This window comes from Pomacea canaliculata, linkage group LG4 (assembly GCF_003073045.1).
Source record: "Pomacea canaliculata isolate SZHN2017 linkage group LG4, ASM307304v1, whole genome shotgun sequence".
Lineage (NCBI taxonomy): Eukaryota > Metazoa > Mollusca > Gastropoda > Architaenioglossa > Ampullariidae > Pomacea > Pomacea canaliculata.
In genome coordinates, this window is record NC_037593.1 from 19,167,880 (window position 1) to 19,195,350 (window position 27,471).

At 35.1% G+C, this 27,471-nt stretch overlaps 3 protein-coding genes across 5 annotated transcripts; 1 reads left to right on the forward strand and 2 right to left on the reverse strand.

Annotated features, from left to right (window-relative positions):
- Positions 1-458: 458 nt before the first annotated feature.
- Positions 459-11,199, reverse strand: LOC112561631 (SUMO-activating enzyme subunit 1-like). The gene is made up of 8 exons (XM_025234211.1): positions 11,141-11,199; positions 10,933-11,037; positions 10,432-10,543; positions 10,002-10,061; positions 9,453-9,709; positions 8,174-8,285; positions 7,818-7,892; positions 459-1,443 (listed from the first exon to the last, which is right to left on the reverse strand). Exons 2-8 carry the CDS (start codon positions 11,031-11,033, stop codon positions 1,354-1,356), a joined length of 807 nt encoding a protein of 268 aa, XP_025089996.1. The 5' UTR covers positions 11,034-11,037; positions 11,141-11,199; the 3' UTR covers positions 459-1,353.
- LOC112563305 (signal recognition particle 14 kDa protein-like) lies at positions 11,188-14,416 on the forward strand. The gene is made up of 5 exons (XM_025237172.1): positions 11,188-11,276; positions 11,385-11,457; positions 12,104-12,210; positions 13,418-13,450; positions 13,815-14,416. Exons 1-5 carry the CDS (start codon positions 11,256-11,258, stop codon positions 13,893-13,895), a joined length of 315 nt encoding a protein of 104 aa, XP_025092957.1. The 5' UTR covers positions 11,188-11,255; the 3' UTR covers positions 13,896-14,416.
- Positions 14,004-27,462, reverse strand: LOC112563302 (leishmanolysin-like peptidase). 3 transcript variants are annotated; one of them, XM_025237169.1, is made up of 17 exons: positions 27,327-27,462; positions 26,276-26,390; positions 21,027-21,203; positions 20,793-20,874; positions 20,399-20,453; positions 19,871-20,020; positions 19,407-19,535; positions 18,458-18,530; positions 17,934-17,977; positions 17,603-17,671; positions 17,194-17,293; positions 16,933-16,999; positions 15,909-16,002; positions 15,406-15,498; positions 14,937-15,055; positions 14,691-14,799; positions 14,004-14,386 (listed from the first exon to the last, which is right to left on the reverse strand). In XM_025237169.1, the coding sequence occupies exons 1-15, from the start codon at positions 27,390-27,392 to the stop codon at positions 14,942-14,944; spliced, it is 1,428 nt and encodes a 475-aa protein (XP_025092954.1). In that variant the 5' UTR covers positions 27,393-27,462; the 3' UTR covers positions 14,004-14,386; positions 14,691-14,799; positions 14,937-14,941. The 3 variants fall into 3 exon arrangements, with proteins under 3 accessions (XP_025092954.1, XP_025092952.1, XP_025092953.1); XM_025237167.1 differs by having other exon boundaries at positions 17,934-18,088; XM_025237168.1 differs by having other exon boundaries at positions 17,934-18,088; positions 27,204-27,342.
- Between the last annotated feature and the right edge of the window lie 9 nt (positions 27,463-27,471).

Here is a 27,471-nt window from a genome sequence, read left to right on the forward strand (position 1 = left end):
GCAAATAAAGCAGACGGTAGAAGGCCTGTTGACTTCAACTACAAACGGCCAGTACAAATGTCAGGTATGCTGCTCACTCGTTCACTGTCCTCCTTTCCCAGCCAGACACAGGTGATTATGGTGGCTTTGACCCTGAGGTCATGTAGAAATCACTTGGAAGCCAGGAAAGTTGTGACTGTTGTTTGCCATAAGGTCAGGCCTGTTTTCTTTTGGCCATTCTGGCCTAAATCATCCAGTTTGGTTCACACCTCGAGTTACAACAAACATAATGCCATAATTACTCCCAATTGTTAAGGCATCCAACAGAGCCCAGTTTAAAGAATTATTTGTAATTTTTAATTGAAATGTAATTGCTTAATGTCTCTTTAGTTTTATCTGAATATCTGTAATTATACTGTTTAAGGAAGCCATACTGAGTGCATGCATTTTCAGCATTCTTTATTTCACATCAGTAAAAGTCATGTTTGAAAATGATGCATTTATTTCAAATAGCCACAGAGTAACAATAAAATAAATCTCTTAAAAATCAGTCAATTGGCTTTTTCTTGTTCAAACAAATTTACAATCCCAACTTATCTCACCAACATCTGACTAACTCAGGTGGTGAAATAAAGAGGATAACTAGGGATAATATGGGGAAATCCCTTCGTGCACAAAGTGTGGAAAAAGGCTTGACAAGATAATGGGTGGTGAGATAATGAGTTAGGACTATATTTGCTCTTCATTCTATTGAATTCAATTGTGGAACAAATTACAGGAAATGAAGAACACCTGTACATGTAGGGGTTTATGTGTCAAGCAACAATCATTCTGTGAACAGCTTTACACTCACGTTCGTGGAATATAATTTTTGAAAACCCAAATACTCCTCCACCCTGTCCGGGAGCTCATTTTACTTCTGTGTTGCATCACACAAGTATGGCTCTACCAATATTCATGTTATTTATATTTCATTTTATGATGGACATGACAACTGTTGACTCCTCTAGAGTTGATGCATCTGCAGAAAAGATGACAACTAGATCTGAGGGAGTGAGCTTCTTCACAGAGATTTCTTTATAGTATGAACTACTATAAACTTGTTAAAACCTTTCGAGTCTCTCTGTAGGTAAGGCCATGAACTTTAAACACTTATAAAAATATTTCAATATTTTGTTTATTTTCCGCAAAAAAAGGAAGTCATGTCACACAAGTATAAAACTATGCACTGATTACAGGTTCAGGTTGCAAAACAAAGCAGAATAACAAAGTGCATGATGTACTTTTATTTCAGCTTCAATGCTAGATGGCTTTGTCATGAATTATACGTCTTAATTCAGTGTTATATATTAATTATACGTGTAATTCAGTCTTTCAGCTCTCAACAGCTATGACTATTCCACCATCATCTGTGCCATTGTAGAAGAAAAAATTCTTATGAGGAGGATCCTTTTGAGAGACAGCCTGCAACAGTGACAAGAAAAGTCCAGTCGATAAGTCTTCTTATGACATTAAATGTTTAAATCTTATCTCCAGTTAAGCTTTTTTTTAAAAACAAATTTCAATGTTTCTCTATTACTGGCTTTAAGGTAAAGCCTCACTGAGCTATTCATATTCACCCTCACCAGAAATGTTAAAATATAAGTTGACAGCTGGTTACTATGTGCAGCTTTTTCAATATGACAATAAAGTACTGGTAAAAAAGTTGAATAAAGGAAATACACTTTTGTATGAACTAGATACTACCAAAAAATACAATTCTGAGTGTAAATTCTCTTTCTTTGAGACTTACTAGATGACTTGACCAGGGTTACACAACCTCTTTAACCATCAAAAGTTGTCTTCTTGACATGAGTTGGCATGTGCCTTGCATGCAGAGTGCTCCACTGGTCAGGTGAGCAACTGCCTTCTGATAGCTATAAAGGCAAAGGCAATGCAGCACATTTCTGGACCAACAGTTCACTCTAAAAGTGGGGAGGTTGAGAGGGCCTCAACATCATGTCATGTGATAAGTCTTGAAGAGAATTTACTCTCAAAATTTTTATTCTTCTTTGACTGCATCACAGATGACATTACCACAGGAGAACAGAGATCAGGTTGTGGGAAGTAAAAACAGCCCACCTGTGATAGTCAGATGGTGGCCTGTTGCACTGATGAGATTGGTCCCAACAGTGCCAATGAAGCAGTGTAAGCGGAAAAAGTCTCTCAAATAGAACCAACCAAAAGCAGAATCAGAATATCTGCCAACTGCGAGCATAATATCCAACAAGACAACGTTACAATGAAAGATGGGACTAGTAGCAACTGTCATGAGTGTGCACATGAAGTAATCTGCAGTGAAAGACTTGACATAATTATTGCTTTAATCCAAGATTACAGGGATTGAGGTGACATCTTTTCACGGTCAGTCCTGAGAGGCAGAAAGAGTTGAGCTCGGAAGTCTCTGTAGCTGAACAGTCTCAGTAGCACAAGTTTCAACACAGACTAGCCAAAGGGAAGAAATTGAACACAAGCCACCAAGGTGACGTGACTGATAGCAGCACATGGTAACAGCACAGCCAGTGAAGATCACTGCAACCATTGAAAAATACTGCTGTATTGGCTTTGCTTTTATTTTCATAGCTGACCTGACACAGGGTTCCCAGGGATCAGGGATGGTGCCAAAAAAGGACCTTAAAAGGACCTTAAAAGGACCTTTCATGCATTTCGAAGGACGCTAAGTGACGTCATCAATGCTTAAGTTTTTTTCTCTTGTGTGGTCGGAAAGATGTTATTATTTATGATCTGTGGTCTTCTCTATGTTCTCAATACATGTATTTCTAGTATAAATAATCAAAGAGTTAATTTTGATGCCTGTCTGCGCATATTTAGATTAGATAACTTAAAAAGTGTCCTTAGCGCGCTGATAAATACACCGTTAATGTTCCAGTTTCTAGAAATCTAAGTAATAATAATTGCAAAACCTGAAAGCCATTCTTTGGTGTAATACAAAAGTCAGTTTCACGTGTCTCTCTCGTCGCCACAACTTAATGGGAAGAGAGAGTAGAATAGAGTAAGCACAGTAGTACTAGAAGATCAAGTTCAACGCACAGCTATAGTTTCCTAAAGAACTTTTGAAAAAAGGCGTTTTTTGCGATACGGAAGGGCAACTAGTGCATAACAGATGTGTAGACAAAACATTTTCTTGTGATGACAAGGATGCCAGGACGAGGATTCAGATGAGGAATGAAAAGAGTGTATCCTAAATCGCTAAACAAAGATGGAATGAGTCGAAACTGTCAAGATTTACGCCTTTATTCTTTAACCTTGAGATATTTTTAAGCATTCTTTTCACATCCATATACATGCAAACATAGTACATAAACAGCATGTACTAATAACCTAAGATAAGATTACAAATGACAAAGCAATCGCTCTACTATCGAGCAAAATTTCTTGAGTGAAATCAGTATCTTTGTCACCCTACAAGCTTTAACAAATCTAAAATCAATACAATTCTTTACACAACTAATTTCTCTAAATATTCTGTTTTTAACAGTTCAGTAGCATAACTGTAGAATTGTGCAGGCTATTAAACTGAAATAAAGCATTAATTCTGAATGTCACATTCAACGTTTTTAATTTCTTTCCTGTATCTATCATCGTTGACGTGAATCTTTTTATCCTCTTCTGTTTTGGACTGAAACAACGCATTTTGTTAGAATCTCTTTCAATAAGTGAAAAACTTTTTTGCTCCTTCACCCTGGAAACATGTTGGTCAGCCAGTTCCAGCAGTGTCGTTCTTTCGGCATGGGTCTTATCGTTTTGTGAGTATTACAGCTCATCTCTAAGCCTTTCTGTGGACTGTTTTTTCGATTTTCCTTCTGCTGCTTCTGCTCAGAGAGGTACGTATACTGCCATAGCACTAAAGCGGATATCACGTAGGTTTAGGAGATCTCAACATTTTCCCCCCTCCACACTGTGAATATGATAAATTATCTCTGGTGCTTTTAGTGCAGTTGACTAAATGTCAGCTACTGTTTCTTTGTTATGAAAAACTTTTCACTTAGCTTGACATAAGAGTAGGAGTAACTTGTCTGAAACAGACACAAACATGAAACATCTGCTTTTCCAGAAGGGCATCATAAACAACTATGCTTTGTGTCATAGGTCGATAAGCCTTACTACGACACTCACGCTAGAACCTGTTCCAGGAAAATTACGGAAACTACTGACAAATACTGTCACAGAGTCATATCATAAAACTTTTCACACTGGCATTACAAAAAAACTTTTTCATTTTGTATTGATTTGTCTTTTCCCCATTAGGTCTTTGGTTTAAGAAGTATTGTTTCTCACTAGGGTTGTCTTCGTGGAGATTTATCTGCAGGATTTAGAACAACTCTTTCAAAAAATTCTGCATTCAGCGTGAAGGCCTGAGAGTTCATCGTTACTGATGACTGTTTCTTAGCTACAGCAGTAGTTATCACCTGAACGCAAGTCGATAATGCTCGATGAATGGTTAGAACTGTTGCATATATCTAACTGCACAGTGGAGGGCAGTTTACATTTACTGTACATTGATTGATGAAATTTGTGCATCAGATTTTTCCATAATGTCATGTAAGTCTAGACAAAGGAAAGGAAAAGAGGCTGAATCAGCTGGTATTTTTCTCAAAAAAGGTTCAGTATTACTGGACAATTAAACTAAAGAAAAGCAGACACATGAAGAAGGGGTAGATAAGATCCAGCTTTACAAATATAAAGATTTGTTCTTGGAATGTTATTTTTATTCTCATTGCAGTTGACAAATTTTCCAAAAGATCGAAGCATAGAAAATTCTTTTTCAGGTCACAGAATATGTTTCAAGGATCGGTGAGGCCACAGAACTTGGCTGGGAAAGGATGTGGAACCAGTTAGGCTTTTATATAATCTTCTCTTCTGGCTGGCTTGGTCTCTGAACAACTATGGATATAAGCAGAATGTTAGACAATGACTCAGCTACCACTTGATGAAGGATGCCTCGCACCCACGCTAAATTGCATTGTGCAAACATGGAGTCACGCTGCCCACATTTAACAAACCCACACATTGTGATTGAGTAATAGATTAGTCGTATTAATTTTCGTCAGAGTTTTAGGTTTCAGAAGGTCCATGCCATTTAAATTTGAAGTATTTAGCTGCTTGAAGTTTGATCTCGCTACATTACCTAGCTGAACTTGTTTTGTTGAAGGTCTATGGCGAGCGGAATGTACCCATAAATAGATATTCCGAGGTCAGGTAATGAGTCCTTACAGCATTGTCACTCCAGTAACACACATGGAAACGGAGTGTTTAGTTTGTCTTATGTTGAAGATTCTCAACAAAAGAACATACTCAGAGCGGACGAATTTACACAGTCAGAAGCAATTTCGAAAAGTGAGGAGCAGCCAAATGAAGTTAGATAACTGGCTTGCTTGACCGCACTTGTAAATTCTGCAGCTTACTTGGCTGTGGGAAATAAGTCGAAATCAGCGCAGACTTTTCAGCAGATCTGAAACTGTAGTGTGATTCCACAATCTGAGAGTCACGGGATCTGCCTGCCTTCAACTCGTTCTTGCTCATTCCACGAAAACCTATGCAAGAACTACCTTTAAGTTACATTTGCTGTAAACATTATGTTCTGTTGAAGAAAGACAGTTTCAAAAAGCAATATTAATGACATGATAATAAAAATAATACTGAAACTATAAGTATAAAGATGGGCAGCATAGTTGAAAATGAAAATTATTTCAGCTAATGATTTAAGCTTAATAGTTAAATTGTTTGATTTTAAAAATCCAAAAATAATGTATATTTGCTGGTAAAAAGGATAATAAGCAATACAATTATTAATTATTAACTTCTTTTTATCTTTCCTGATCAGAGCAAAATTCAGATCAATTTTCTGCAGCAATCAGCTGTAGCTAGGTTCGTGATTGTATAAAACCTATGTGATTCGAATCATGCGAAATGAAATCTCACTTTAATTTAAATATTCTTGTGCTATTTACTGATCTTTAACGCTATTTGGCTTACCGTAAATTAAGACGATAGGCTTAATAAAGAGTGGACAAAAACGGCAAAATTTATGCAGCGCTTTAATTTAATGTGTTTTTTAAGTACCGCGCACTCGTTAACTGAAATGATCGCTAAAGATACATAAATTGTCAACTTACTGATCAGCCAATTGCAGAGCTGGTCGGTGCGTTGTTTGAGCGGCTGGATGTTCTCGATTGAGAAAGTAATCAGTTACACAAAAGCGCACGCACTTCCAGAAAATACTTTTATTGCCTTTTGGGTCTTTACGCATGTGCTGGTGTCATTTCGTTGTGGTTTCAGAACACTTTCCCCATTCGTGAAATTGTTTAGAGTCTTTTTATAACCACTCGTTATATTGTCTAACATTATTACCATCTTCTCCTGAAAAGAGACTGTCTGTCTTTCCTGAAAGAGCACTTTCCTGAAAAGCTCTGTCGCGCATCTTTCAAATTGTTAGACAAAGAATGGGCGGACACGACGAGAGTGAACTCAGAGAAAGGCGAACGGCCGCCGAGACGAGACTGGCGACATTTGATTATAATAGCAAGCTGCGAAAATGCGTGCGGTATTTTGCGCAAGTCTATCGGCGGATAATAAATTTGTGGTAATATTTATTATCGATAAAAGGTACTTAAAAGGGTCACAGAGATGTAAGGCGACGCTGTGTGAGAATTGAAAGGACCGCATGGCAAATAAAAGGATTAAAAGGCTTGGCGAAATTCATATAAAGAGGATTAAAAGGACTTGCAAAGGACTGGGAACCTGCTGACAATGCACTGCGCGTATGCCAGCTCACTATCAGGGAGACAACTTTGATAAAGAGCTACTGTAGCCCTTCATCTCTCTAACTTAAGTGTCATCTCGTAAAAGAAATCACTGGTCCACCTTTGTCAAAGTGCTTTCAATATTCACAAGATATTTTTAGATGTCTAACGTCTACACTGCATAAATTATGTGACAAGAATACTTGAAGTGCACACCTGCTAAGGATTAACATATTAAGGGTTAGATCTAATTGGTTATTTTTAACGGTGGTACCATTGATTATTATATTCTTGGCCATGATATCATTACAATGGCGCATACAGGACTCAGCTGTCCAAAGCAAAACCTAAAATGATAGAGGCTAGTACTAAGTTAAATAAGTTGGGTAGTCGCAAAAATCATGAAAAAAGAAAGGAAGAAACAGCAATTAATCTGTAGCATCTCATTTGCATATTTAAAAAAAATTATTTAAAACATAAACAGATAAAGTATTTGAAATGAAATTGTTTTCTCAACATAAGAGCTGTTTTAGGTATATCCAGCTAGCACATGATCTTATATAGCCTTCAATTACATTCCAGGTAGCTCACTTTTTAAATTCCCAAATTCCCTAATCTGCATTGCCTTAGCTATAATATAAACCATCGATGTATCCTTGGAAAAGTCTCCTGGATGTTCCTTCATCAACACCAGTTTCAGAAATAGTGTTTTGACGAATTTTAGCAAGAACAGACTGGTCATTCTCAAATGATGAAGTGCTTGGATGTCTTTTCTGTTGTTCTATGAAATCTAGAAAAGCTGGAAAATATGAAAATAATTTTTAATAACTATTCTGAAAATAAACTAGGAGTTTTTTTTCAATCAAGTTTCAATTTTAAGACTTCTAAACTATTTAAGCAAAGGAAAAAAACAACCTGCTGAAACATCAAAAGTTTTATTTTTTTATAATCATCCATTTTACACAGAAGAGCTACTAGAGCCACACAAACATTATCAATATTTACCGCTCTGTAATAAGTAGATGGGATATGTTAGTCTTTCTTCGCTTCTGTGTTTCCAGAATCAAATTTTATTTTCAGCACTGCATCAAGACTTGGAAACTCCATAACCTGTTCATAAAATATAGGACTTGAAATGTACCTCAAACTTAGGTGGCGTACAATCTGCAACAATCTTATTGTTACTCACAATAACTTCTATGGCCTTTCATGTGCAAAGAAATTTTACCCTCTGCACTCAGTTTTAAACAAGGCAACTAAGAGATTGATTTAAACTTGGCATGAACAATGAATCACAACATGAAGAATGAACGTGAAAAATAGTTAACACTATGAAAATATTTCGTCCTAATGTATATTCATGTTTTCACATTCAACAAATTTTAATGAACCTTTTTAACAGTGACAGTCTCCAATTCCTCACCTTTTATTTTCTTGGCAACTGGCTCCTCACCATCTTCATTTGCATCCATCTTTGGTACTACTCTGGGTTTTATTATGTCTCTGTATGAAAAATTTCAACAACCAATTTGCCTTTCTAATCTTTTTCTCTAATGGAAGTAAGTAATTTAAATCGAATATAATGTAATTAGAAATGTCTTGTCACGTTCACTTATAAGAATATAGTTCACAACAGTTCGCAACAATGTTCTCTCCCTCTTTGCGTGGTAAGTAGTCGACACCACATTTCATACATGCAAATTAACTGCATAAAGCCAGAGGACAAGATATATACGTAAATCTTATGGTGAAACTGAATCAACATGCACAGTAACAGATCTGCCAAGGCAGTTTCTACAACTCAGGGATTTTAGGTATAAAATGACTTAAGGACGAGACTAGCAAAACAGCCATTCCAAGAGGGCAGCAATGCCTAAAGTGTCTAAAATCCTTACATAAGAAAATATCACACCCGCTTTTGGACAGCTGTCAGTTAAACTATTATGTTCAATTTACATGATATTTTTTTTCAGAAATTCTTATTAAACACTATTTTCTTGTAAATGTTTATGTTTGTGTGGGTGTGAGTGATAAAGTAGCAAAAACCAAAAAGGCTCACTTTCAAAGTATGAATGAAGCAAAAGCAGTGCCAGTATGCAGTAAGAAGTAAACATGTTTAGTGCCAGATCTCTTAAGTTTTGAGTATAGCCATTTTCCTTTCAAGGCAAACATAATCTACATAATTTTTTTTAAAAGTCATTATGACCATACCAGAAAACATTTCCCTGCATGACAGAAAAAAAGATACAGGAAACATTCCCCTAAAGGCCTGAATTTGTACTTCTGTTAGACTCATAAAATGAAAGAGTGAACAGCACACAGAAGTTTGCACACTCACTTTCAACTGTGAGAGTGTAATTAAGGAAAAATAAGACAATCCATTTTCTTTCAAGCCCTATTTCAATTGAAGAAAATATCCTGTCCCAGAACCTGTGGAGTTTTTTTTTTTTGAAATGTTGACATGTATTATATTTTTTTCTGGAATTTTTTGCTCTTGCAACAATGTATTCAGTTAAGATCTGTCAGTACTGTGCCCCTGAAGATTTATTTTTTTAAACCTTTGGCTTGCCCATAGGGCAGGGATAAAGCGCTATATAAGCGAAGTTGTTTTTTTGAATGGTTAAAAAAAGCACTAAAAGACACAAGAATAAAAAAGAAGAAAAGTCATACTCTGCATAATGGTGTGTTCCAAGATCAGCAAACATGAAGCCATAATATCCAAAAACATCTCCTGCATAAAATTTAACACCATGGGAACGACATACGGCATCAAGACGCATCAATGTTGAAACACCACAACCTGTAGCACAGACTACATCAAAAGAAGCAATGAAGCTATCGTCTTTATCATCGATGCTCTCAGTGTCCACAGTTACACGCACCATTGGATTCAGTTGCTGAGTGCGTTCCAAAGAGGCTTGTGCTCTCTGCAATTACAAAACCAATTTTATCACAAACTTAAAAAAATGTTAATAACGTTGTGAGTTATCAGGGTTTATAAATAACACATAAGGGGGGAAAAAAACTTTGCAGTGTCTCACTATAAACTGAACAGTTCCTTTTCTAGATTCTTCTATGAAAAACAATGCAAGGATAGGCAAACAGCAATATATGAAACTTATTAAATTTTAATATTTCCTGTAATAATATACACATTTCTTTAAATAGTACTAATAAATATTGAAATTTTTAGTGTGAAAGCAAAGTAAACCAACTCACATTTTGACCAATTTCTGAGTGAGGAATCAAAAACTGTGATGCTGTGTCATCTTCATCTGCTTAAAATAAAAGAAAACTAATTTGTTTTAGTCCTTCTGGTAGTTATTGGGTCCTCTGGCAAGGTGTTGTTGTGGCCCTATACTCCTCGAGGAGTAACAAGAACTAAACTAAAACTAACTAAACATTTTGGTAAATATCTTTATCAAGTCTGAATGTCTTTTTTGGCAGATGTTACAAATTTAAGTTAAAAAAGAGTGCATACTTGAAAAAGAAGAAGTGTTTATATTTAATCAAGGAACTGCAATATAACTAAACATTTGCTAACACATACACTACAACATTCTTCGACAATTCAAATACATAAAGTCTAATATCATTTCATTTTAAAACTTGGAAACAAGTAAAAAGCACAAAACAAGGATAAGCTGACCTTTGTGCTATCCAACAAAGTGAGAGATTTGACTCCAGCCAACACTATGTTCTTGGCAATCTCTGCACCCAGTCCTCTTAAGCCAATCAGTAGTATACTTGCAGCTCGCAGTCTGTAATGTATTCTTTAAGTTAATCTAAGAAAGGACATTAATTACTGCTAACCAAAACAAATAAATAAAAGAATACAGCAACCTCACAACTTTGCTTTATCAAGGACTAATCCAAAATTGTAAGTCTTATCACATTTATGTCATGGAAATTTTATGGTTCGAACTTTTTCATTGACCGATCTGTCAGAACATTTCAACAGTCTCCTAGATTTTGTTTTTGATTTAATATTGTTTTATGGTATAGGTTTAAATAAATTTGCCCATAAAATGATAAATGCATTCATTAGTAATTCAAGCATCAATGCACAAAGATTACAATACGTATATATATGCATGCACATTCAAATTAATTTTTTTATTACATTTTCTTAACTGAATAATTGTTTTACCGTTTCTGTGCGTCTAATCCCCAAAGACGAATCTGTCTGTCATACAACGCTGCCTCATCCTCTGTGATGTTCTCTTCTCTTGATTGTGTATCAGTTGTCATGACTCTGTTGATGACAGAGGTATATAAATATATGTTTTAAATCTTATCTTAACTACTAAATAAGGTTTTTGGAAAACGCGAAGGTATTTGTGGATTCTTTCTCTTACGTGAGTTGAAACAAAAGTGCCGGCAAAGTCTCCTTATTTAACTTTACTCCAGGGAGAACTAGAGGTAACTCTCTCTGCCAGGACGTCGTGGCGTCGACTTCCTCTGATAGCCAACATGCTGCTCGAAAACGATGTTGTATGTGTTGTCTATGCTTTGTATTAAAAACAAATATGTCTTTTCAGTTTTTGAAAACCATGAAAATCAAGTGTCCTTGCGATATTATATTTTTTTCTTACTTTTCAGTTTCTTCTTGAGCTCACAAAACTCTTCCAGAAGGCAAAGTCAGCTGGATCTGTGATGTTGACCATGAAAAGATGTAAGCGAGTTACAGACTAATAGATGTTGCTAAGTAATATTTAGCGAGTTCCTCTTTACATTGCGCACTACTTTCAATAATTGTTTCGTTAGATTGGAATTAAAATTGAATTCTGTTATGTTTCACGTTTTTGTCCCGAATTAATTTCATATTCTGTTTGTAAAACATGACTTTATTCAGTTTGTCACACTGTAAATCTTGATGCTCAAGCTAATAAACTGTAGCAGATTCAAATGAACGACACGTAGCAGTTCTTATCATCCTAGAATTTATGCCTTAAATTTACAAAAGCATTTTCTAGATTATCTTCTAGTTTGTTTTGTGATTTCCATTTTAATTGTGCAGTGAGTACTGTCTCACACCGAATACTTATGTAAATACTGAGTTTCAAAGTATCACCCAACATGTCTGCTACGATCCTTTCGAAATATCACACTTTCGTTTGAATAATCATTGTGTGCTTCATTGAACAAGATTTCATCAGATTTGCAGTGGCATTTAAATTAGTTATGCATATATTAAAGTTCATGAGTTGTCAAAGTATAAAAATTAGCACACTGATAATCTTTATAATCCTTATAGTAATTCTTTTTATTTCATTTTTAAGGATGATAATTGCTTCTTTTTTTTAATTGAATTCATGTAGATGATGGGCGTACTAAGCCAAGACCCAGAGATGGTGGATTACATGAACCTAATGAGTACAAGTGCCTCTTACGAGCAACGCTTGGAAATAAAAAAATTAGTACTGTGGTATGTTCAAAAACTGTTTGTAATTGTTATGATATCCACCAGATGATTTCCAAATGTATTTTATCATAAGTCCAGTATTAATAATACCAGCTCTGGGGATGAGAGTGCTGCATCTGGTAGTTTCTCTACACTTTGCGTTCTTACTTACCCACCAGTGTTAACACATTCATGCAGAGGCCAACATATGATGGCCATAACATTGATACAGTGACATAGCACAACAGTTCTCATGTTCCCATCCCTGGTTCCCCTGTACTCACAAAAAAAATCGCAGAACATTATGGTGCTCAAAGCAAGATGTACATATACAAGTGCTTTTTACATATAAATGAACAATGGCTTTTCTACTGTGCTCCATTAATTCTCTGATGTTATCTTAGTCTAATGAAGCTTCTAAGCTTTACTAGATGTGTGCTTCCATCATCTGATGTAAACGCTATAGCTTTTCCAGTTATCACATTCAAGTATTTCTCACTGAACTTAATTGTGTCAGTTGATCATAACACCATGTCTGGCTTAATGAGAGTCTGTTAGTCTTTTTCCTACGTGAAGGCCTTCATAATGATGGTACATAGATTATGTTGGCTTGTGTGTCTGAATCCTTATACTTCCTATCTCTCAGAAAGAAGTCTTTCTTTCTTCAATGTTGAGGGCCCTCCCTACCCCTCATGATGATATATAGTAGATGTTGCTGCATTGTGATGCTTCTGGTCCTTCAGAATATACTCAGAGTAAAGAATCTGCAGCTTGTTGTAGGCCTTCTGAGCTTGTCAGCATCATCTGTGCTGGCAATAAACAAATTCCTTTGTGCCTCAACATTATAAGATCTTGATATGTCCCTTCAGTCCAGAGACAAGATTTCTCGGGGTAATGCAGGCATAGTGTGAACCATGTGACAACTCCTTACAATTCTGTAATGCATTCTATCCGATGACTAGCATCCATCCATTTACAAGTGACTAGTGATTTCACCTCTTCGTCATTGATGGTGAGCTCTACAAGCATGGTGAGCTCTACAGAAGTTCCTACCCATAAATGTGTTTAAACAAATTCATTGTGTCCAGTTAAATGTGCAAATCTCATGACTTAGAACTACTATTTTGCTTGACATGGACAGGATACCACTCTGACTTTTAAACAACATTGAATTCAAATGTTATTGCTCTTAAAAAAGGTACATATTCTGTTAATGGTCTTCTTTCAACAGATAAACCATAAAGATGTGACAAAATTTCAAATGGTATGTGGTATAATTTTATATTTATTTTGCTTTAATAAGCTGCATGTCATTTATGAATTCATTCACATGTTATCAACAGCAGTTAAAGCAAATGAGAGGTTATATTTGTATTTGAGCATTTATTTTGGTGGGGGGAGGGAGGAGGAGTGACTTGTCACACTGCAGAACAGCAGAGTGTCACTGTTAGCCAGCTATCACAAAATAATAATACAGTATTTACATTATTATAGTTGCTCATTCACAATCACATGCTTTCACACTTCATGTACACTGATTTTACAAAAGTTTTTAAATGTGAAGCCATAAAGGTTTCTGTGTGTGAGAGAGGACAGGGTAGACCACTTATATTTGATGTTTGTTGCAGGCATATGGAAACTTGCTGAAGGCCAATATTGATGGATTGAAGAAAAAGGACAAAAAAGCGGCACGTGGAAAGAAAATCTAAAGCAACAGAATAGTGTACCCTTTATGAGCAGATGTTGGCTTCCATGTATTCCATGCTTTGTGTGCTGAAAAGCTATTTGACTTGTGACATAATTATTTTTCCTATTGACAGCTGTTGAGAGAAAGAGTACATTTTTCACACTGACAGCTGTGGAGAAAGAGTAAATCAAGTGATCAGTGTTTTGCAAGAAACATGGATGTTCTTAATTTGTGTAAAGATCATACATACAGTTTGGAGTGCATTCCCTGGCAATTTTGAGCAATAGAACATTGCACAGTGGAAATAACTGAACTTATCAAATCATGAAATTACATGATTTTACCTTGTAAAAGATTTGCATTGATTTTAATTTAAGAAATATGCCAGAACCATCACATACAGTACAATAAAATTCACTTCAAAATTAATTTGTAATGACTGCAAGAAGTCTGCACTGTTTGAAGTTTCATCTATTATCCTTGTAGTCAACACTGACATTTCTGATGAAGGAGCTGAAAGAGGAATAAAACAAAGGTAAAGCATTTACTGTGTAGTGTGCTTGAAAACACTCATCATTCTCTACTTTAGCACAGACAAACTTGAGTGGTTCTATTAGGAAAACTAGATAGTAGGCCTGTATCTCCAGAACAGAATATAGGTATTTAGAGTTTGTAATATAGCATCTTGCAGTGATCTTTACAAAGTCATAGAATGACGTTAAAAGAAAATGGAAACAAAATGAACCCCCACAAGACCTTTAATGAGCCTGGAAATGCTTCACAACTCAACATGTGCAAAGTTTAATCCCTGACTTACCTTTATAAGTTGTTGGTGAAGTTGTTGTCAAAGGGTCTACAGTAGTAATGCTGCTGCAGAATGTATTTGCATTGTTAGGGCACTGGATCTCCCCAAAAAATCCAGGTACCTGCAGGCATGCAACATTTTGTAATCAATTTTTCTAAGTGAAGCTGGCTGACATGCTGTCACACCAGAAAAAACACTGATACAGTATTTTAATCATTTTAGCTTCAGATCTTTATTTAAAAAGAAAACAGAACTTACCTGTATTATATTGCCCCAGTTACAAATGATCCAGTCACTGCATTCATCTGAATCTCAACAGAGCCATCAGATAAACAGCGATGCCTGTAGCATTGTCCTTTTTTCTCAGTAGACTGTTCCTGATCATGATATTTTAAAAAAAACATGATTCAGTCATGGCCCTAACAATAACCTCAAGATAGGATATGTAGGTAATTTTTCTTAACTAAAAATTGTCTTGTGCAGTCTGTACATCCATAAGTAAATCTCACCCCAAAATGTGTCAGCATAATACTCTAAGAATAAAATCATTATATCATAATAAAGGAAATAACAAAAAACTGCATCCACAAATGGCCATTTAAATCTAAGTATGATTTGTTCATCATGATTCTCTGACATTCATGAGGAAAACCTCCAAATATGCAAATTAATATTAAAAATATTCTTTTTTTTTCATTATAAATGTGAAAAATTTTTAATAACCAACCACTTTGGAAATGCTTGACAACACACATCTACTTGAAGAAGAGAAGATTTCTAGATCTGAGGATTTGTCTGGCATGTCTTCAACACATGATCCCTGAAAGATTGTGAAACATGTTTGCATTATATTAAATGAAATTATGTAATTTTATAGTATATAATTTGATAATATCATTATCTTATGATAAATGGTGTGAAAAGAAACAATGAGTTGCTTTGTAAAGCAACAAAAATTTTAAAAAACATGGTAGGATTATTATAAGTCTACAATAAATTTTACTTGTGTTATCCTATATTCATTTCTAACATAATCAGAATCAAAATTAAGAGAAATACTTAGAGCACTAAAATTATTTCTGAGCTACATATAAGAGAATGTATAATTAAACACCTCATTAGCATCACTGAAGCCTAAGAATTTGACTAAACAAATTCTATCCCCAAAACCTATGGAGTGGAACTTCTAATGTGCATGTGAAATGTGACATGAAGTCAGAATTACAACACCTGCAAAAAAGCTGTATAAACTCCACACTTGTTGTTTGTTTTACTGCTGTCACACACTGCCTTGTCATACCGCAGATAATGACAACCACTGGAGCTATGTAGAAAGTAAAAGATAAGGTTGGCAAAGTTTCACCTGCTTGAAGATGGTTATCAGTAGGTTTTCTAAAACAATTCGCCTTTAAAAAATTTTCTATACCTATAAAATAAACCATGATGTTTGTTTCACTAAAGCTATGTTTGGGCAGTTAACCTTAATAATAATAATGCTGCAGATTTATATAGCTCATAACTCCACTATACTGTAAATCAATGCAATTTGAAAACATTTTCATAATACAAAATGCTGAAAGCACATTAAAACCAATACAAAATGTATATAATACCCATACACTGATGACGCAGACCAAAACATAGCAAGCAACTAGCTAAAGACACAGCAACAGACATAAAAGGTGGAAAAATCTGTGCCTGAAGCATGCAGGGATTTAGCAAAAGAAAGGACTGCAGACTATGAGCAGGAAAAGATAATATCAAGATGAGATCTGTCCAGATATCTCATGAGGTAGCATGGAAAACCTGGCAGAAAATACGGAGCACCCATAGTATGCACTTTCCCAATTCCAGAGATCCATACATCTCTGAAGACCCAGAGTGGTAACACATGTTCCAACAGTGACAGGGACCCAAGACAGCTGTTGATTCCGGCCATCACAATGATGACTGGTATAACAGTTGTATCAAGAGTGAAAAAAAATCTTGGTGAATAGCAGAAAATTTATCAAACAGTTAAATTATGCAGCTGACACATAGTTCCAAAAGCGGCAAGATGGCGAAAATATGGCAGTTGAGACCACTAGTTAACCATTTGAACTGGTCCATAAAAACAAGTTACATGGTGCAGGCATAGAAGAATAATCCAGAAGAAAAGGGAACTTTAAAAATTTTACAGATGCAGTACCAGGCAGAAAATCTCCCCTTCCTTTACTATTCCTCCACACACATACACAAGACACAAACTGCTTACTTGTTTGAGCAAAAATGCACTGGATCCTCCAGACACTCATCTTCTGATCCAAATGTACAGCCAGCACCTTTATTAGTTTCAAGTATTGTGTTAGTTCATTGCAACATATTGTAATATATATTACACAAAATGTAAATATAATAATTTTATTAAAATCTTCGTAGAATCTTTATTCTGCTTAGCAGTTTCTTTCAAATATAATTCATTCAGTTGCACACTGTCTACCCTTGATTAACATTTTCTTTAAAATGTTTCAAGTACCTCTTCCCCACATCATACGATCTGCATGCTGGAAATCAACCTGATACCATCCTGTGTCTTGAAATACCGAAAGAGTTATAGGATCTAAAACAAGTTGTGACTGAAAACAAAAGAAAACATGTTCTCCAATTTAAATTTTTTTCAAGTTCCTGTTGTACACGGATTCATTATTCATAAACTTTAGTTAAAATGTTCAGCATTTGTGTTAGTGCCCTGATAAGTTAAAACCAACCTACTCACTTAGTTCTTCCATCATTTTACTCTGAGAACTCAAAAGGGCAATTGCTTCTTCCTAACAAACATCTAATATTCACACTATACAGATGGCTCTTCTTTCTCTACAATGATGTGCTCTTCCCTGAATAGTTTTTTATTCTTCTTAATATTATTTCATTGTATTTGTGCATACCTGATCAATCAAGGCTGTCATTAGAGAAGTGTGCATTCTTCTTGAGTCCCAGTGTGATGCTACCTTTAACTTTACATAGAACACAGAAGCTTATATCCACTCTTTCAACAAAAACATTTTTTTAAACCTGCATATACAGATTAAAAATTAAAATTATATTAAGATATAAATCAATGCAACTTAAAAAAAGTATGGATGCTCATTTTCCATGCTCAATATTTTACTCCGGTCATAAAATATTCTTTATCCCACTATTTTTTTTAACATAAAACAAGTTAAATTATAAAGTTGGTCAATACTTTCTCAAAATATTTGAAATTGGAGCACCTACAGATCCATAAGAGGCAGCTTCAAGCGGTGCACCAAATTCTGGTTCTGAAAAGCAGCCAAAGTGATGCTGAGTATAGTTCACCACGTTGTAGGTTACCAACCTCATTACACCATCGACTGAACGAACTGGGTCAGTATATACTTGACATACTGTACCTGTTCATAACCCAAACATACTCATAAACTCCTTATACAAAGGGAACAGAATTAACAGTGCTATTGCACTATCCACTAAATGGTCAACAGTTCTATGGCATATTATAAAAACTATATGATATTAAAAAAAGTTTAAGTTACAAAGGATTATTTTCTGTGGTTTATTTATATACTTGTAGAGTTTTTCAAACACAAGTGAATACAAGTATGCATTTCCTTTTATCTGAAATGTATACTTCTTTAATGATAATCTAAACACCTTTTTTCAGTGAAAAGATTTTACGATCAATAAAAATAACTGAATTCAAAGCTAGGAATTTTCGAAAAAGAGTATAGAGGATTTTACAGGAGCAGATAACACATCTTTACCTGTGCAGTGCTGATAATGACTGAATAGCTTATTTGAGAATCCTAAAACATGAAGTAGCTCATGTAAGGCAATCTGGAACAAACACCAAAGAGCTGTATACAGTAATGGTAAAGGTTTGTACAAACTCTATTTTTGACAGGATTAATATATCAACACCAAATCAAAACTATTTAAAAATTATTCTTGTATTATTGTTAGATATCAAACACTATTTTGTTATGTTAGTTAATAGGAATGGCATGCAGTTCTTTCATATATTTAAATTTTCTAGATTTCCTTAGACATGACTTTTATTAGAATCAATTAGAAAAAAATGAGACACATAACATAGAAACTAAATAAAACATTAATCAATAAGGATCAAATATAATCCATCATGCATTTTTCATAATACTGAAAAATTTTGGTGTGCCCTAGTAAATTCTATCTCAATTTTGATGCACGCTCACTTTTTTCTATATCCATTCATACCATTGCATGCGCATGCATGCAGCACACAACCATGCACAAACCTAAAACTACATGCACATGCTTTCATCCCCGTTCAAAGCATAACTTCATTATGTGTATAAATTAAAACTATATATATTTTCCAAACATGAGTGAAAGTTACACATTGTGAATCTGTGATTATAGCACTTACTTGTTAGCAGGTCAGGTACATGCATACGTCATTAACGCAGGGACAGGTTCTGAAATTAAATTGGGCTTTCTTTTCTAGTGTGCTCATGCTTCTACAGCAGTTTACTTTTAAACCAACAAGATTTTATGATCATGGCAATATTTTACTGAAAATGAATAAACTAAATAAATGTTCAGGTTCAAAATGCCTGCAACTGTTGAGAGTTTAAAGAAAACTATCAGAATGGAAACGGCTCAGAAAAACAAGACACTTTACTTTGATAACTGTTTAGATGTTCTTTTAAAAACATATTAACATGAATTTACCTGGTAAAGGAAATGTTCTCTAGTCCAAAATTTTTTCAAAGCAAAGGGGCAAAAGTTAATCAGACCTGCTACAGGCCGACCAGAATGATCTACTTGGCAATGTGATGCATATGCTGTCACTGTCTCATTCTAAAGTATAAGAAGAAAAAAGAAACAATAATTAAAAAAACACTTAACAATAATTATACTGATATAGTCATGTAAACACCAGAAATACTTATCTAAAGCAAAATTCTTTGCATTAACTGTTTGCATAAATCTAAAAATTCTTAAAGATCTGCCATTTGTCTGTGCTTTTTAATTTCAGCATCTAAAACAAATAAAGTTTGATGACAGTGCACTAATGGAAAACTATAATTTATCCAGACAATTGCATGCACTAACATTTCCCTACATTTTTTGCAAATGTGTAAAGATTTTTCACAATAATTTGGGATTAAATAAATAAACACTTGAATACTCACATATGCAAGGCATAGTTTTGTTGTCAAAGCAGTCACATAAAGGATAAGATCAGTGTTATTAACACCAGTGCCAAAGAGAAATACTTCTTCTAGAGGCTTATTGTAGGTTGCATTATATAAGCTCAGACCTTCAAGATGATCATCAGGAATCTAAAAACAATTTTTAAACCCTTCAGAGTAGTTTCATGTACAATTTAATTTTTCCCTCTTATTACATATTTTTCAGGATAGTACATATTATGTTTTCAATTTGCACAAAAAGCATTTTCCTTCATTCATTCAAGTACAAATTCTCTCTTTCTTGTATAAGTATTTTTAACTAGAATGGAAACAATATTAGAATGCTCTACAATGCCACTGGTACTTAAATAAACAAATAAACCAAACACAAATAGAATATTCTATGTAAATGAAAGATTTATGTGAAAATTATTATTCTGGATAAATCCAAATTGATAAATAACTTTGAAACAAAAAACTATCCTTATATTATCTTTGCAGTTCTTACATTAAAAGCAGCCCTTTTACCTGCAATATTTCTAGACATGACTCTCCTCTATAGCCTTTTTTCATTCTTGCACATCTGTTACAAAAAAATGCAGATTTATTTTATTAATTTTCTATTTTAAAAAGGCAATGTTTTAATTAAGCAGCTAAAATTTCTTATTTCAACAAAATAAATATATACCAAAACAGCAAAATTCTTTAAAACTCAAGTGACACCACCTCAAACTTACACACACAGCATAATAAAATTCTTCATAAAAAATAATTATCAGCTACTGCTTAAAACAGCAGCCTTTTAGCAACCTGTCCACTGTAGAAGTCCCATGTGAATAATACTTAGTGAGATAAAACACAGAGGAAAATCTGAAAAAAATTAAATTTGAACTTTCAGAAATAAAATCCTGATACAACTTACTTCCCTTTGTTTATTCCTGATCTGATTACCACAGGGCAAGCCTCAACTCGTTTAAGCAATAACGATCCTTGTATGGGAATAACTGAAGAAAATGGAAAAAGAAATCTGACAGTTTTCCAAGTCTGTATGAGTACGATCAATCAGGATCCAAATAACCAGCACAATGCACAACATTTATAGTGAATTCGAAGGATGACACTTTTACTATTTCATTTTAAATGTTTTCATAGTTACCTGATAAAATTTTATCCATTTTGGCTACAGCCTTGGCAACAATGTTCTTCAGTCCAGCCTTCATGGTACTATCAAGTTCATTGACTTGGTGGTATTCAACATGTACTCGAATAGGTTGGAAATGTGGCTCATTGCTGTCATCTTTAGCTCTCTTGTTTCTTTCTTCTTCTTTATACACTGTACAAATGAAAGAGCTTTGACTCCTCTGCATCTTTTTCTTCAAAAACAACTTCTAAATAAAAATGAAAAATTCAACAGGACTGTCTTGAAATAATATTAATTTTAACATCAAGAAACACTCATATATCCTGATGAGTCTAGATGCCAACTTTATCCTACTCATGGACCAGATCAAATAGCATCATGAGGTGCCACAGGCCATGTCCCTAGAAAGGGGAGATAATCACACATGCAAGATGTGGACCCGATCAAATGGCAGTAGTAGGTTGAGGAGATGGGATTCAATTGTTTCCAGGGAGAAAGGGGCGATTGCCACTAAATATACCTCTTTCTCACATAAAGAACTCTCTAAATTATATTGTCAAAATTTGCTGTTTAGTAATGTTGAAATTTGCTCAGAATAGTATGTATTTTTCATTATAAGCCGTGACATAATAGGTAAAAAACACATTAAAATAAAACCTGTTTCAGCAACAACTCAAACATTAACCTATGATTTTTCTGTAGATAATGGACTTGTTTCTGCACAATTTAGTCACAGTCAAACAAACAAGTGTAGATCTGTATAGGTAATAACCAGAGCCTCACCCATAATTACATCATATTTTCAGGGTTCCCAGGGATCAGGGATGGTGCCAAAAAAGGACCTTAAAAGGACCTTAAAAGGACCTTTCATGCATTCGAAAGGACCTAAGTGACAGTCATCAATGCTTAAGTTTTTCTCTTGTGTGGTCGGAAAGATGTATTATTTATGAATCTGTGGTCTTCTCTATGTTCTCAAATACATGTATTTCTAGTAATAAATAATCAAAGAGTTAATTTTGATGCCTGTCTGCCATATTTAGATTAGATAACTTAAAAAAGTGTCCTTAGCGCGCTGATAACATACACCGTTAATGTTCCAAGTTTCTAGAAATCTAAGTAATAATTGCAAAACCTGAAAGCCATTCTTTGGTGTAATACAAAAGTCAGTTCACGTGTCTCTCTCTCGCACACACACTCTAATGGAAGAGAGAGAGAAATAGAGCTATGCACAGTAGTACTAGAAGATCAAAGTTCAAGAAAGAGTAAGTTTCTAAAGAACTTTTGAAAAAAAGAGCGTTTTTTGCGAATACGGAAGCGGCAACTAGTGTTGTACAGATGTGTAGACGCAAACATTTTCTTGTGACTACAAGGAATGCACAAGGATTGGAGATCAGATGAGGAAATGAAAAGAGTGTGATCCTAATGCTAAACCAAAGATGGAATGAGTCGAAACTGTCAAGCATTACAGCCCATTTATTTTTAACCTTGAGATATTATTTAAGCATTCTTATTACACATACATGTAACAGCATGCAAACATATACATAAACAGCATGATATACTAATACACATAAGATTAAGATTACAAAATGACAAAGCAATCCATCTACTATAAGCAAAAGTTTCATTGATGAAATTCAATTCTTTGTCACCCCTACAGCTTTACAATACTAAACAATACAATTTCTTTACACAACCTAATTTCCTCTAAATAGTTCTGGTTTTTTAACATGTTCCATTAGCATACATGTACAGAATTGTGCAGGCTTATTTAAACTGAAATAACATTAATTCTGAATGTCACAATTCAACACCTTTTAATTTCTTCTGTAATCTATCAATGTCTGACGAATCTTTGTTATCTCCTTCTTCTTGTTCTTTGGCTAACAAACGCATGTTGTTAGATCTTTCAATAAGTTGAAAAAACTTTTTTGCTCTTCAGCCTGGAAACTATGTCTGTCAAGCCAGTTCCAGCAGGTGTCGTTCTTCGGCACTGGTGGTCTTTAGCCTTTTTGTGAGTATTACCAGCTCATCTCCTAATCTCTTTCTGTGGACCTGCTTTTTCTTCTGTTTTCCTTCTGCTGCTTCTGCTCAGAGAGGTAACGTTCATACCTGCCATAGGCACTAGAAGCGGATATCATCAGTGGTTTGGAGATCTCAACATTTTCCACCCTCCCACACTGTGAATATGATCAAGAATTACTCTGCGTGCTTTTAGTGCAGTCTGACTAAGATTGTCAGCTACTGTTTCTTTGTTGAATGAAAATCCTCCTTTCCACTGTAGCTTGACATGAGAGCAGATAGGAGTAACTGTCTGACAACAGACCACAACACCTGAAACTCTGCTTTTCCAGCAAGGGCATCATAAAACCAACTATCACCAGTCTTTTGTCATAGGGTCAAAGCCTTACTACCACACTCACCTGCAGAACTGTCAAGAAAATTACGGAACTCTGACAATACCTTGTCACAAGTCACATCATCAAACTTTCACACGCCTTGGCATACAACAAACCTTTTTCATTTTTTGTATTGATTTGTCTTTTTCCCATGGTCTTTGGGTTTAAGAAAGTTATGTTTCTCACTAGGTGTACTTCAGTGGAGATTTTATCCTGCAATTTTAGAACAACTGCTTTCAAAAAATTGCATCTCTGCATTCAGCTCTGAAGGCCATGAGAGTTCCATCGTTTACTGATGACTGTTCTTAGCTACAGCCAGTAGTCTATCAACCCTGAAGCCAAGTTCGATCATGCTCAGATTGACATGGTTAGAACTGTTGCATATATCAACCTGCACAAGTGGAGGGCAGTTTCACATTTATTAAGTACATTGACTTGATAAATTTGTGCATCAGATTTTTTCATAATGTCATGTAAGTCTAAACAAGGAAAGGAAGAAGAGGCTGATCAGCTTGGTATTTTCTCAAAAAAGGTTCAAGTATACTGGCAATTAAACTAAAGAAAGCCAGACGACATGAAAGCAAAGGGTAGATAAGACTCAGCTTTTACAATATCAAAAGATTTGTCTTTGGCAATGTTATTTTTTTTCTCCATTGCAGCTTTGACAAATTTTTCCAAGTATGGAAGCATAACAATTGCTTTTTCAGCAACAGAATTGTTTTCAAGCCATCGGTGAGCACAGAACTTGGCTGGAAAGATGTGGAACCAGTTACTTTTATATAATCTTCTCTTCTGGCTGGCTGTCTCTGACAAAACAAGATATAAGCAGATGTAAGAAATGATCAAGCTCCATTGAGAAGCCTCGCACCCACGCCTAAATGCCATGTGCATAACATGGAGTCCACAGCTGCTCCCACATTTAACAAACCAACATTGTGATTGGTAATCATGTCGTTATTAATTTTCTCAAGAGTTTAGGTTTACAGAAGGTCCATCCATAGAAATTTGAAGTAAATTAGCTTGCTTGAAGTTTGATTCGCTAATTACCTTACTGAACTTTGTTGAAGGTCTATGGCCGCGGAATGACCCAAAAATTCCGAGGTCAGGTAATGAGTCCTTACAGCATTGTCACTCCAGTAACGAACATGGAAATCCAGCTGTTTAGTTTGAGTCTTATGGTTAGAAGATTCATCAAACAAAAGAACATACTCAGGCGACGAATTTACACAGTCCAGAAGCAATTTCGAAAAGTGAGGAGCAAGCCCAAATGAAGTTAGATAACTGGCTTTTGTTTGACCGCACTTAAATTCTGCAGCTACTTGGCTGTCTGGGAACATAAGTCGAAACAGTTCAGCAGACTTTTCAGCAGATCTGAAACTGTAGTGTGATTCCACAATCTTGAGAGTCCACAGGATCTCTGCCTTCAATCGTTCATTGCTCATCACGAAACCTATTCAAAGAAAACATTTAAGTTACCATTATGTCTGTAAACATTATGTTCTGTCTGAATAAAAGACAGGTTTCAAAAAGCAATAATTAATGACATGATAATATAAATAATACTAAACTAAGTTAAAGTATAAAGATGGCAGCATAGTTGAAAATGAAAGTTATTTTCAGCTAACTGATTTAGCTTTAATGTTAATTGTTTGATTTTAAAATCCAAAAAAATAATGTATTTGCTGGTAAAATAGGATAATAAGCATACATTATTAATTATACTTTCTTTTTAATCTTTCCTGATCAGATGCCAAAATTCAGATCAATTTTCTGCAGCAAAGCTGTAGTAAGATTCGTGATTGTATAAAACTCTATTTGTAGTTCGAATCATGAGAAAATGAAAATCTCAACTTTTATTTAAATAATTCTTTTGCTATTTACTGATCTTTAAGCTATTGGCTTCACCGTAAATTAGACGATAGGCTTAATAAAAAGTGGAAAAAAAACCGCAAAATGTTATGCACGCTTTAATTTAATGTGTTTTTCTAAGTACCCACATCGTTAACTAAATGAATCGCTAAAGATAAATAATTGTCAACTTACTGGACACACTTGCAGAGCTGGTCGGTGCCGTCTGATTTTGAGCGGGCTGTGGATGTTCTCGATGACGAAAGTAATCAGTTACACAAAAGCGCGCATCTTTCAGAAATACTTTTATTTGCCTTTGGTGTCTTTCGGTAACCATGTGCTGTTTCAGAACACTTTCGCCCATTGATGAAAGATTCAGAGATATTTTGCAGGCAGCACATCGTGCCAAATGTTATTGCTCGAGTCTTTTATTAACCAATCTTTATACTTGTCTTCCTTTAGCCACTTCTCCTGAAAAGAGCACTTCCCCGGCATCTTTCAAATTGTTAAGCAGACAAAGAAATGTGGTCGACACGACGAGAGTGAACTCGCGAAAGGCCGAAACGGACGTTCCCGCCGCGAGCGAGACTGGGTAGTCATGTGATTAAAATAGCAATGCAGCGAAAAATCGTTGGTATTTTGCGCCAAAGTCTACTCCGGAAATAAATTTGTTGTAATATTTTATCGATAAAAGGACTTAAAAGGGTCACAGAGAAAATGTAAGGACCTGTGTGAGAATTTGAAAGGACCGCATGGCAAATAAAAGGACTTAAAAGGCCTTTTGGCGAAAATTCAATATAAAAGGACTTAAAAGGACCTTGCAAGGACCTGGGAACCCTGTATTTTGTCTATAAGATACCAGTTTTGAGCATGACTTTTTGTATAGGAAGTTTATTATAATTATTATCTACTTGAGGCACAAACAAAAAGAACATTTTTACTTTTAGTCAGTTAAAGACTTTAAATCTGCAGAGAGCAGTGCTACCTGGAGAAGGAATAGTTTTGGCAATATCATACCTTGCAGATGAAAGCTGGAACTTATTTGTGGAGCTGCAATAAGGTCATGGATGCATTTTGGATGAATTTCCATCACCAGTGCCAGCAGTATCCAGAATCTACTCAGCATCTTCATCTACAAGTGAAATATATTACATAAAACTACAGAAATTGACAGAGGTGGTCACACATGTATCTGTATGCAGCTATGTATGCATGTGATCTTTTTTTTTTTACTTCTACATTGGGCAAAGTTTGTAAAGCTGAGTCAATAATAATAGTAATGACTGAGTTTTATTGCCTAGGTCTTTTCTTAAAGTCACTTTAATCTAGTACGGGTCTGTGTTTCACATGCATACTTCATCATCCATCTTTTATAGTTTGGATGGTTAAAGTGAATTTAACTATTACCTATAGTTCGCAGAGCTGTTCAAACTGGGGAATTATTTAATCAGGGCTTCTGCTTACGCAAAAAATTGCATAGAGTACGCATTAAAAGTTCGGAGTACCCCTTCAGTTTTCGTCAATGGGGTCCCCTTCAAATTTGGGCGAAGAACAGGGACCCCTTAAAAATCTGAAGAAGGGGTCCCTGGGACCCCAAAGAATTTAGCCTTAGCAGAAGCCCTGATTTAATGTTAATCGGAAATGAGTTCTAATTAGAAGTGACTCAAGGAAAAATAAACTTTGAGTTTAGTAGTAATACGTCTGATTAAAAAAAACAAACAAACTTCACTTTCTGAATTGTTAGTAAAGTTAGGTAAGGGTGAGGAAAAAATACATGTATAATAATGTCAACACGTTCATGAAATATATGGTCTCCGCTGATTTTCCTTTCCTTCAGAGTAAAGTTTTATAAATACTTCAATCTATCAGTATAAGACATATCTCTACATTCTACTAGCAAATTAGTACTTTTAGTGTTTTGCACTCAATATTTTTTGATAGATACCATATCACATTGGCATACTCCAAACGTGGACTCACAAATACTTGTCCCTAATCTACTTCTCACAGAACACCACTCGATTTGCCATGGTTATCACTCTTCGGATGTGCGAATCAAAATATATACCATAATAAAAACTCCCAAGTCTTCCTTCTCATTGTTAGCTTTTATTACTAGAACGTCATCATCCATTCGGCCAAACTAAATGCGGTGAAAAACATCGTGAGCGAGCAATACACCCGGCTCCCCAACTCGAGCTCTTTAATGTCGG

What these genes read in the sequence shown, in the direction of transcription:
- LOC112561631 (XM_025234211.1), bottom strand. Translation starts at nt 11,033, where the DNA reads ATGACAACTGATACACAATCAAGAGAAGAGAACATCACAGAGGATGAG. An exon ending in GGATTAGACGCACAGAAACG is followed by an intron (nt 10,544 to 10,932) that starts GTAAAACAATTA and finishes AATACATTACAG; the next exon opens with ACTGCGAGCTGCAAGTATAC. An exon ending in ACTCAGAAATTGGTCAAAAT is followed by an intron (nt 9,710 to 10,001) that starts GTGAGTTGGTTT and finishes TTGTAATTGCAG; the next exon opens with AGAGCACAAGCCTCTTTGGA.
- LOC112563305 (XM_025237172.1), top strand. Translation starts at nt 11,256, where the DNA reads ATGCTGCTCGAAAACGATGTT. An exon ending in TGCTGCTCGAAAACGATGTT is followed by an intron (nt 11,277 to 11,384) that starts GTATGTGTTGTC and finishes CTTACTTTTCAG; the next exon opens with TTTCTTCTTGAGCTCACAAA. An exon ending in GATGTTGACCATGAAAAGAT is followed by an intron (nt 11,458 to 12,103) that starts GTAAGCGAGTTA and finishes GAATTCATGTAG; the next exon opens with ATGATGGGCGTACTAAGCCA.
- LOC112563302 (XM_025237167.1), bottom strand. Translation starts at nt 27,392, where the DNA reads ATGGATGATGACGTTCTAGTAATAAAAGCTAACAATGAGAAGGAAGAC. An exon ending in AAGCTGCCTCTTATGGATCT is followed by an intron (nt 17,672 to 17,933) that starts GTAGGTGCTCCA and finishes TTCTATGTAAAG; the next exon opens with TTAAAGGTAGCATCACACTG. An exon ending in GTGCATTTTTGCTCAAACAA is followed by an intron (nt 16,003 to 16,932) that starts GTAAGCAGTTTG and finishes CTTTCTACATAG; the next exon opens with CTCCAGTGGTTGTCATTATC.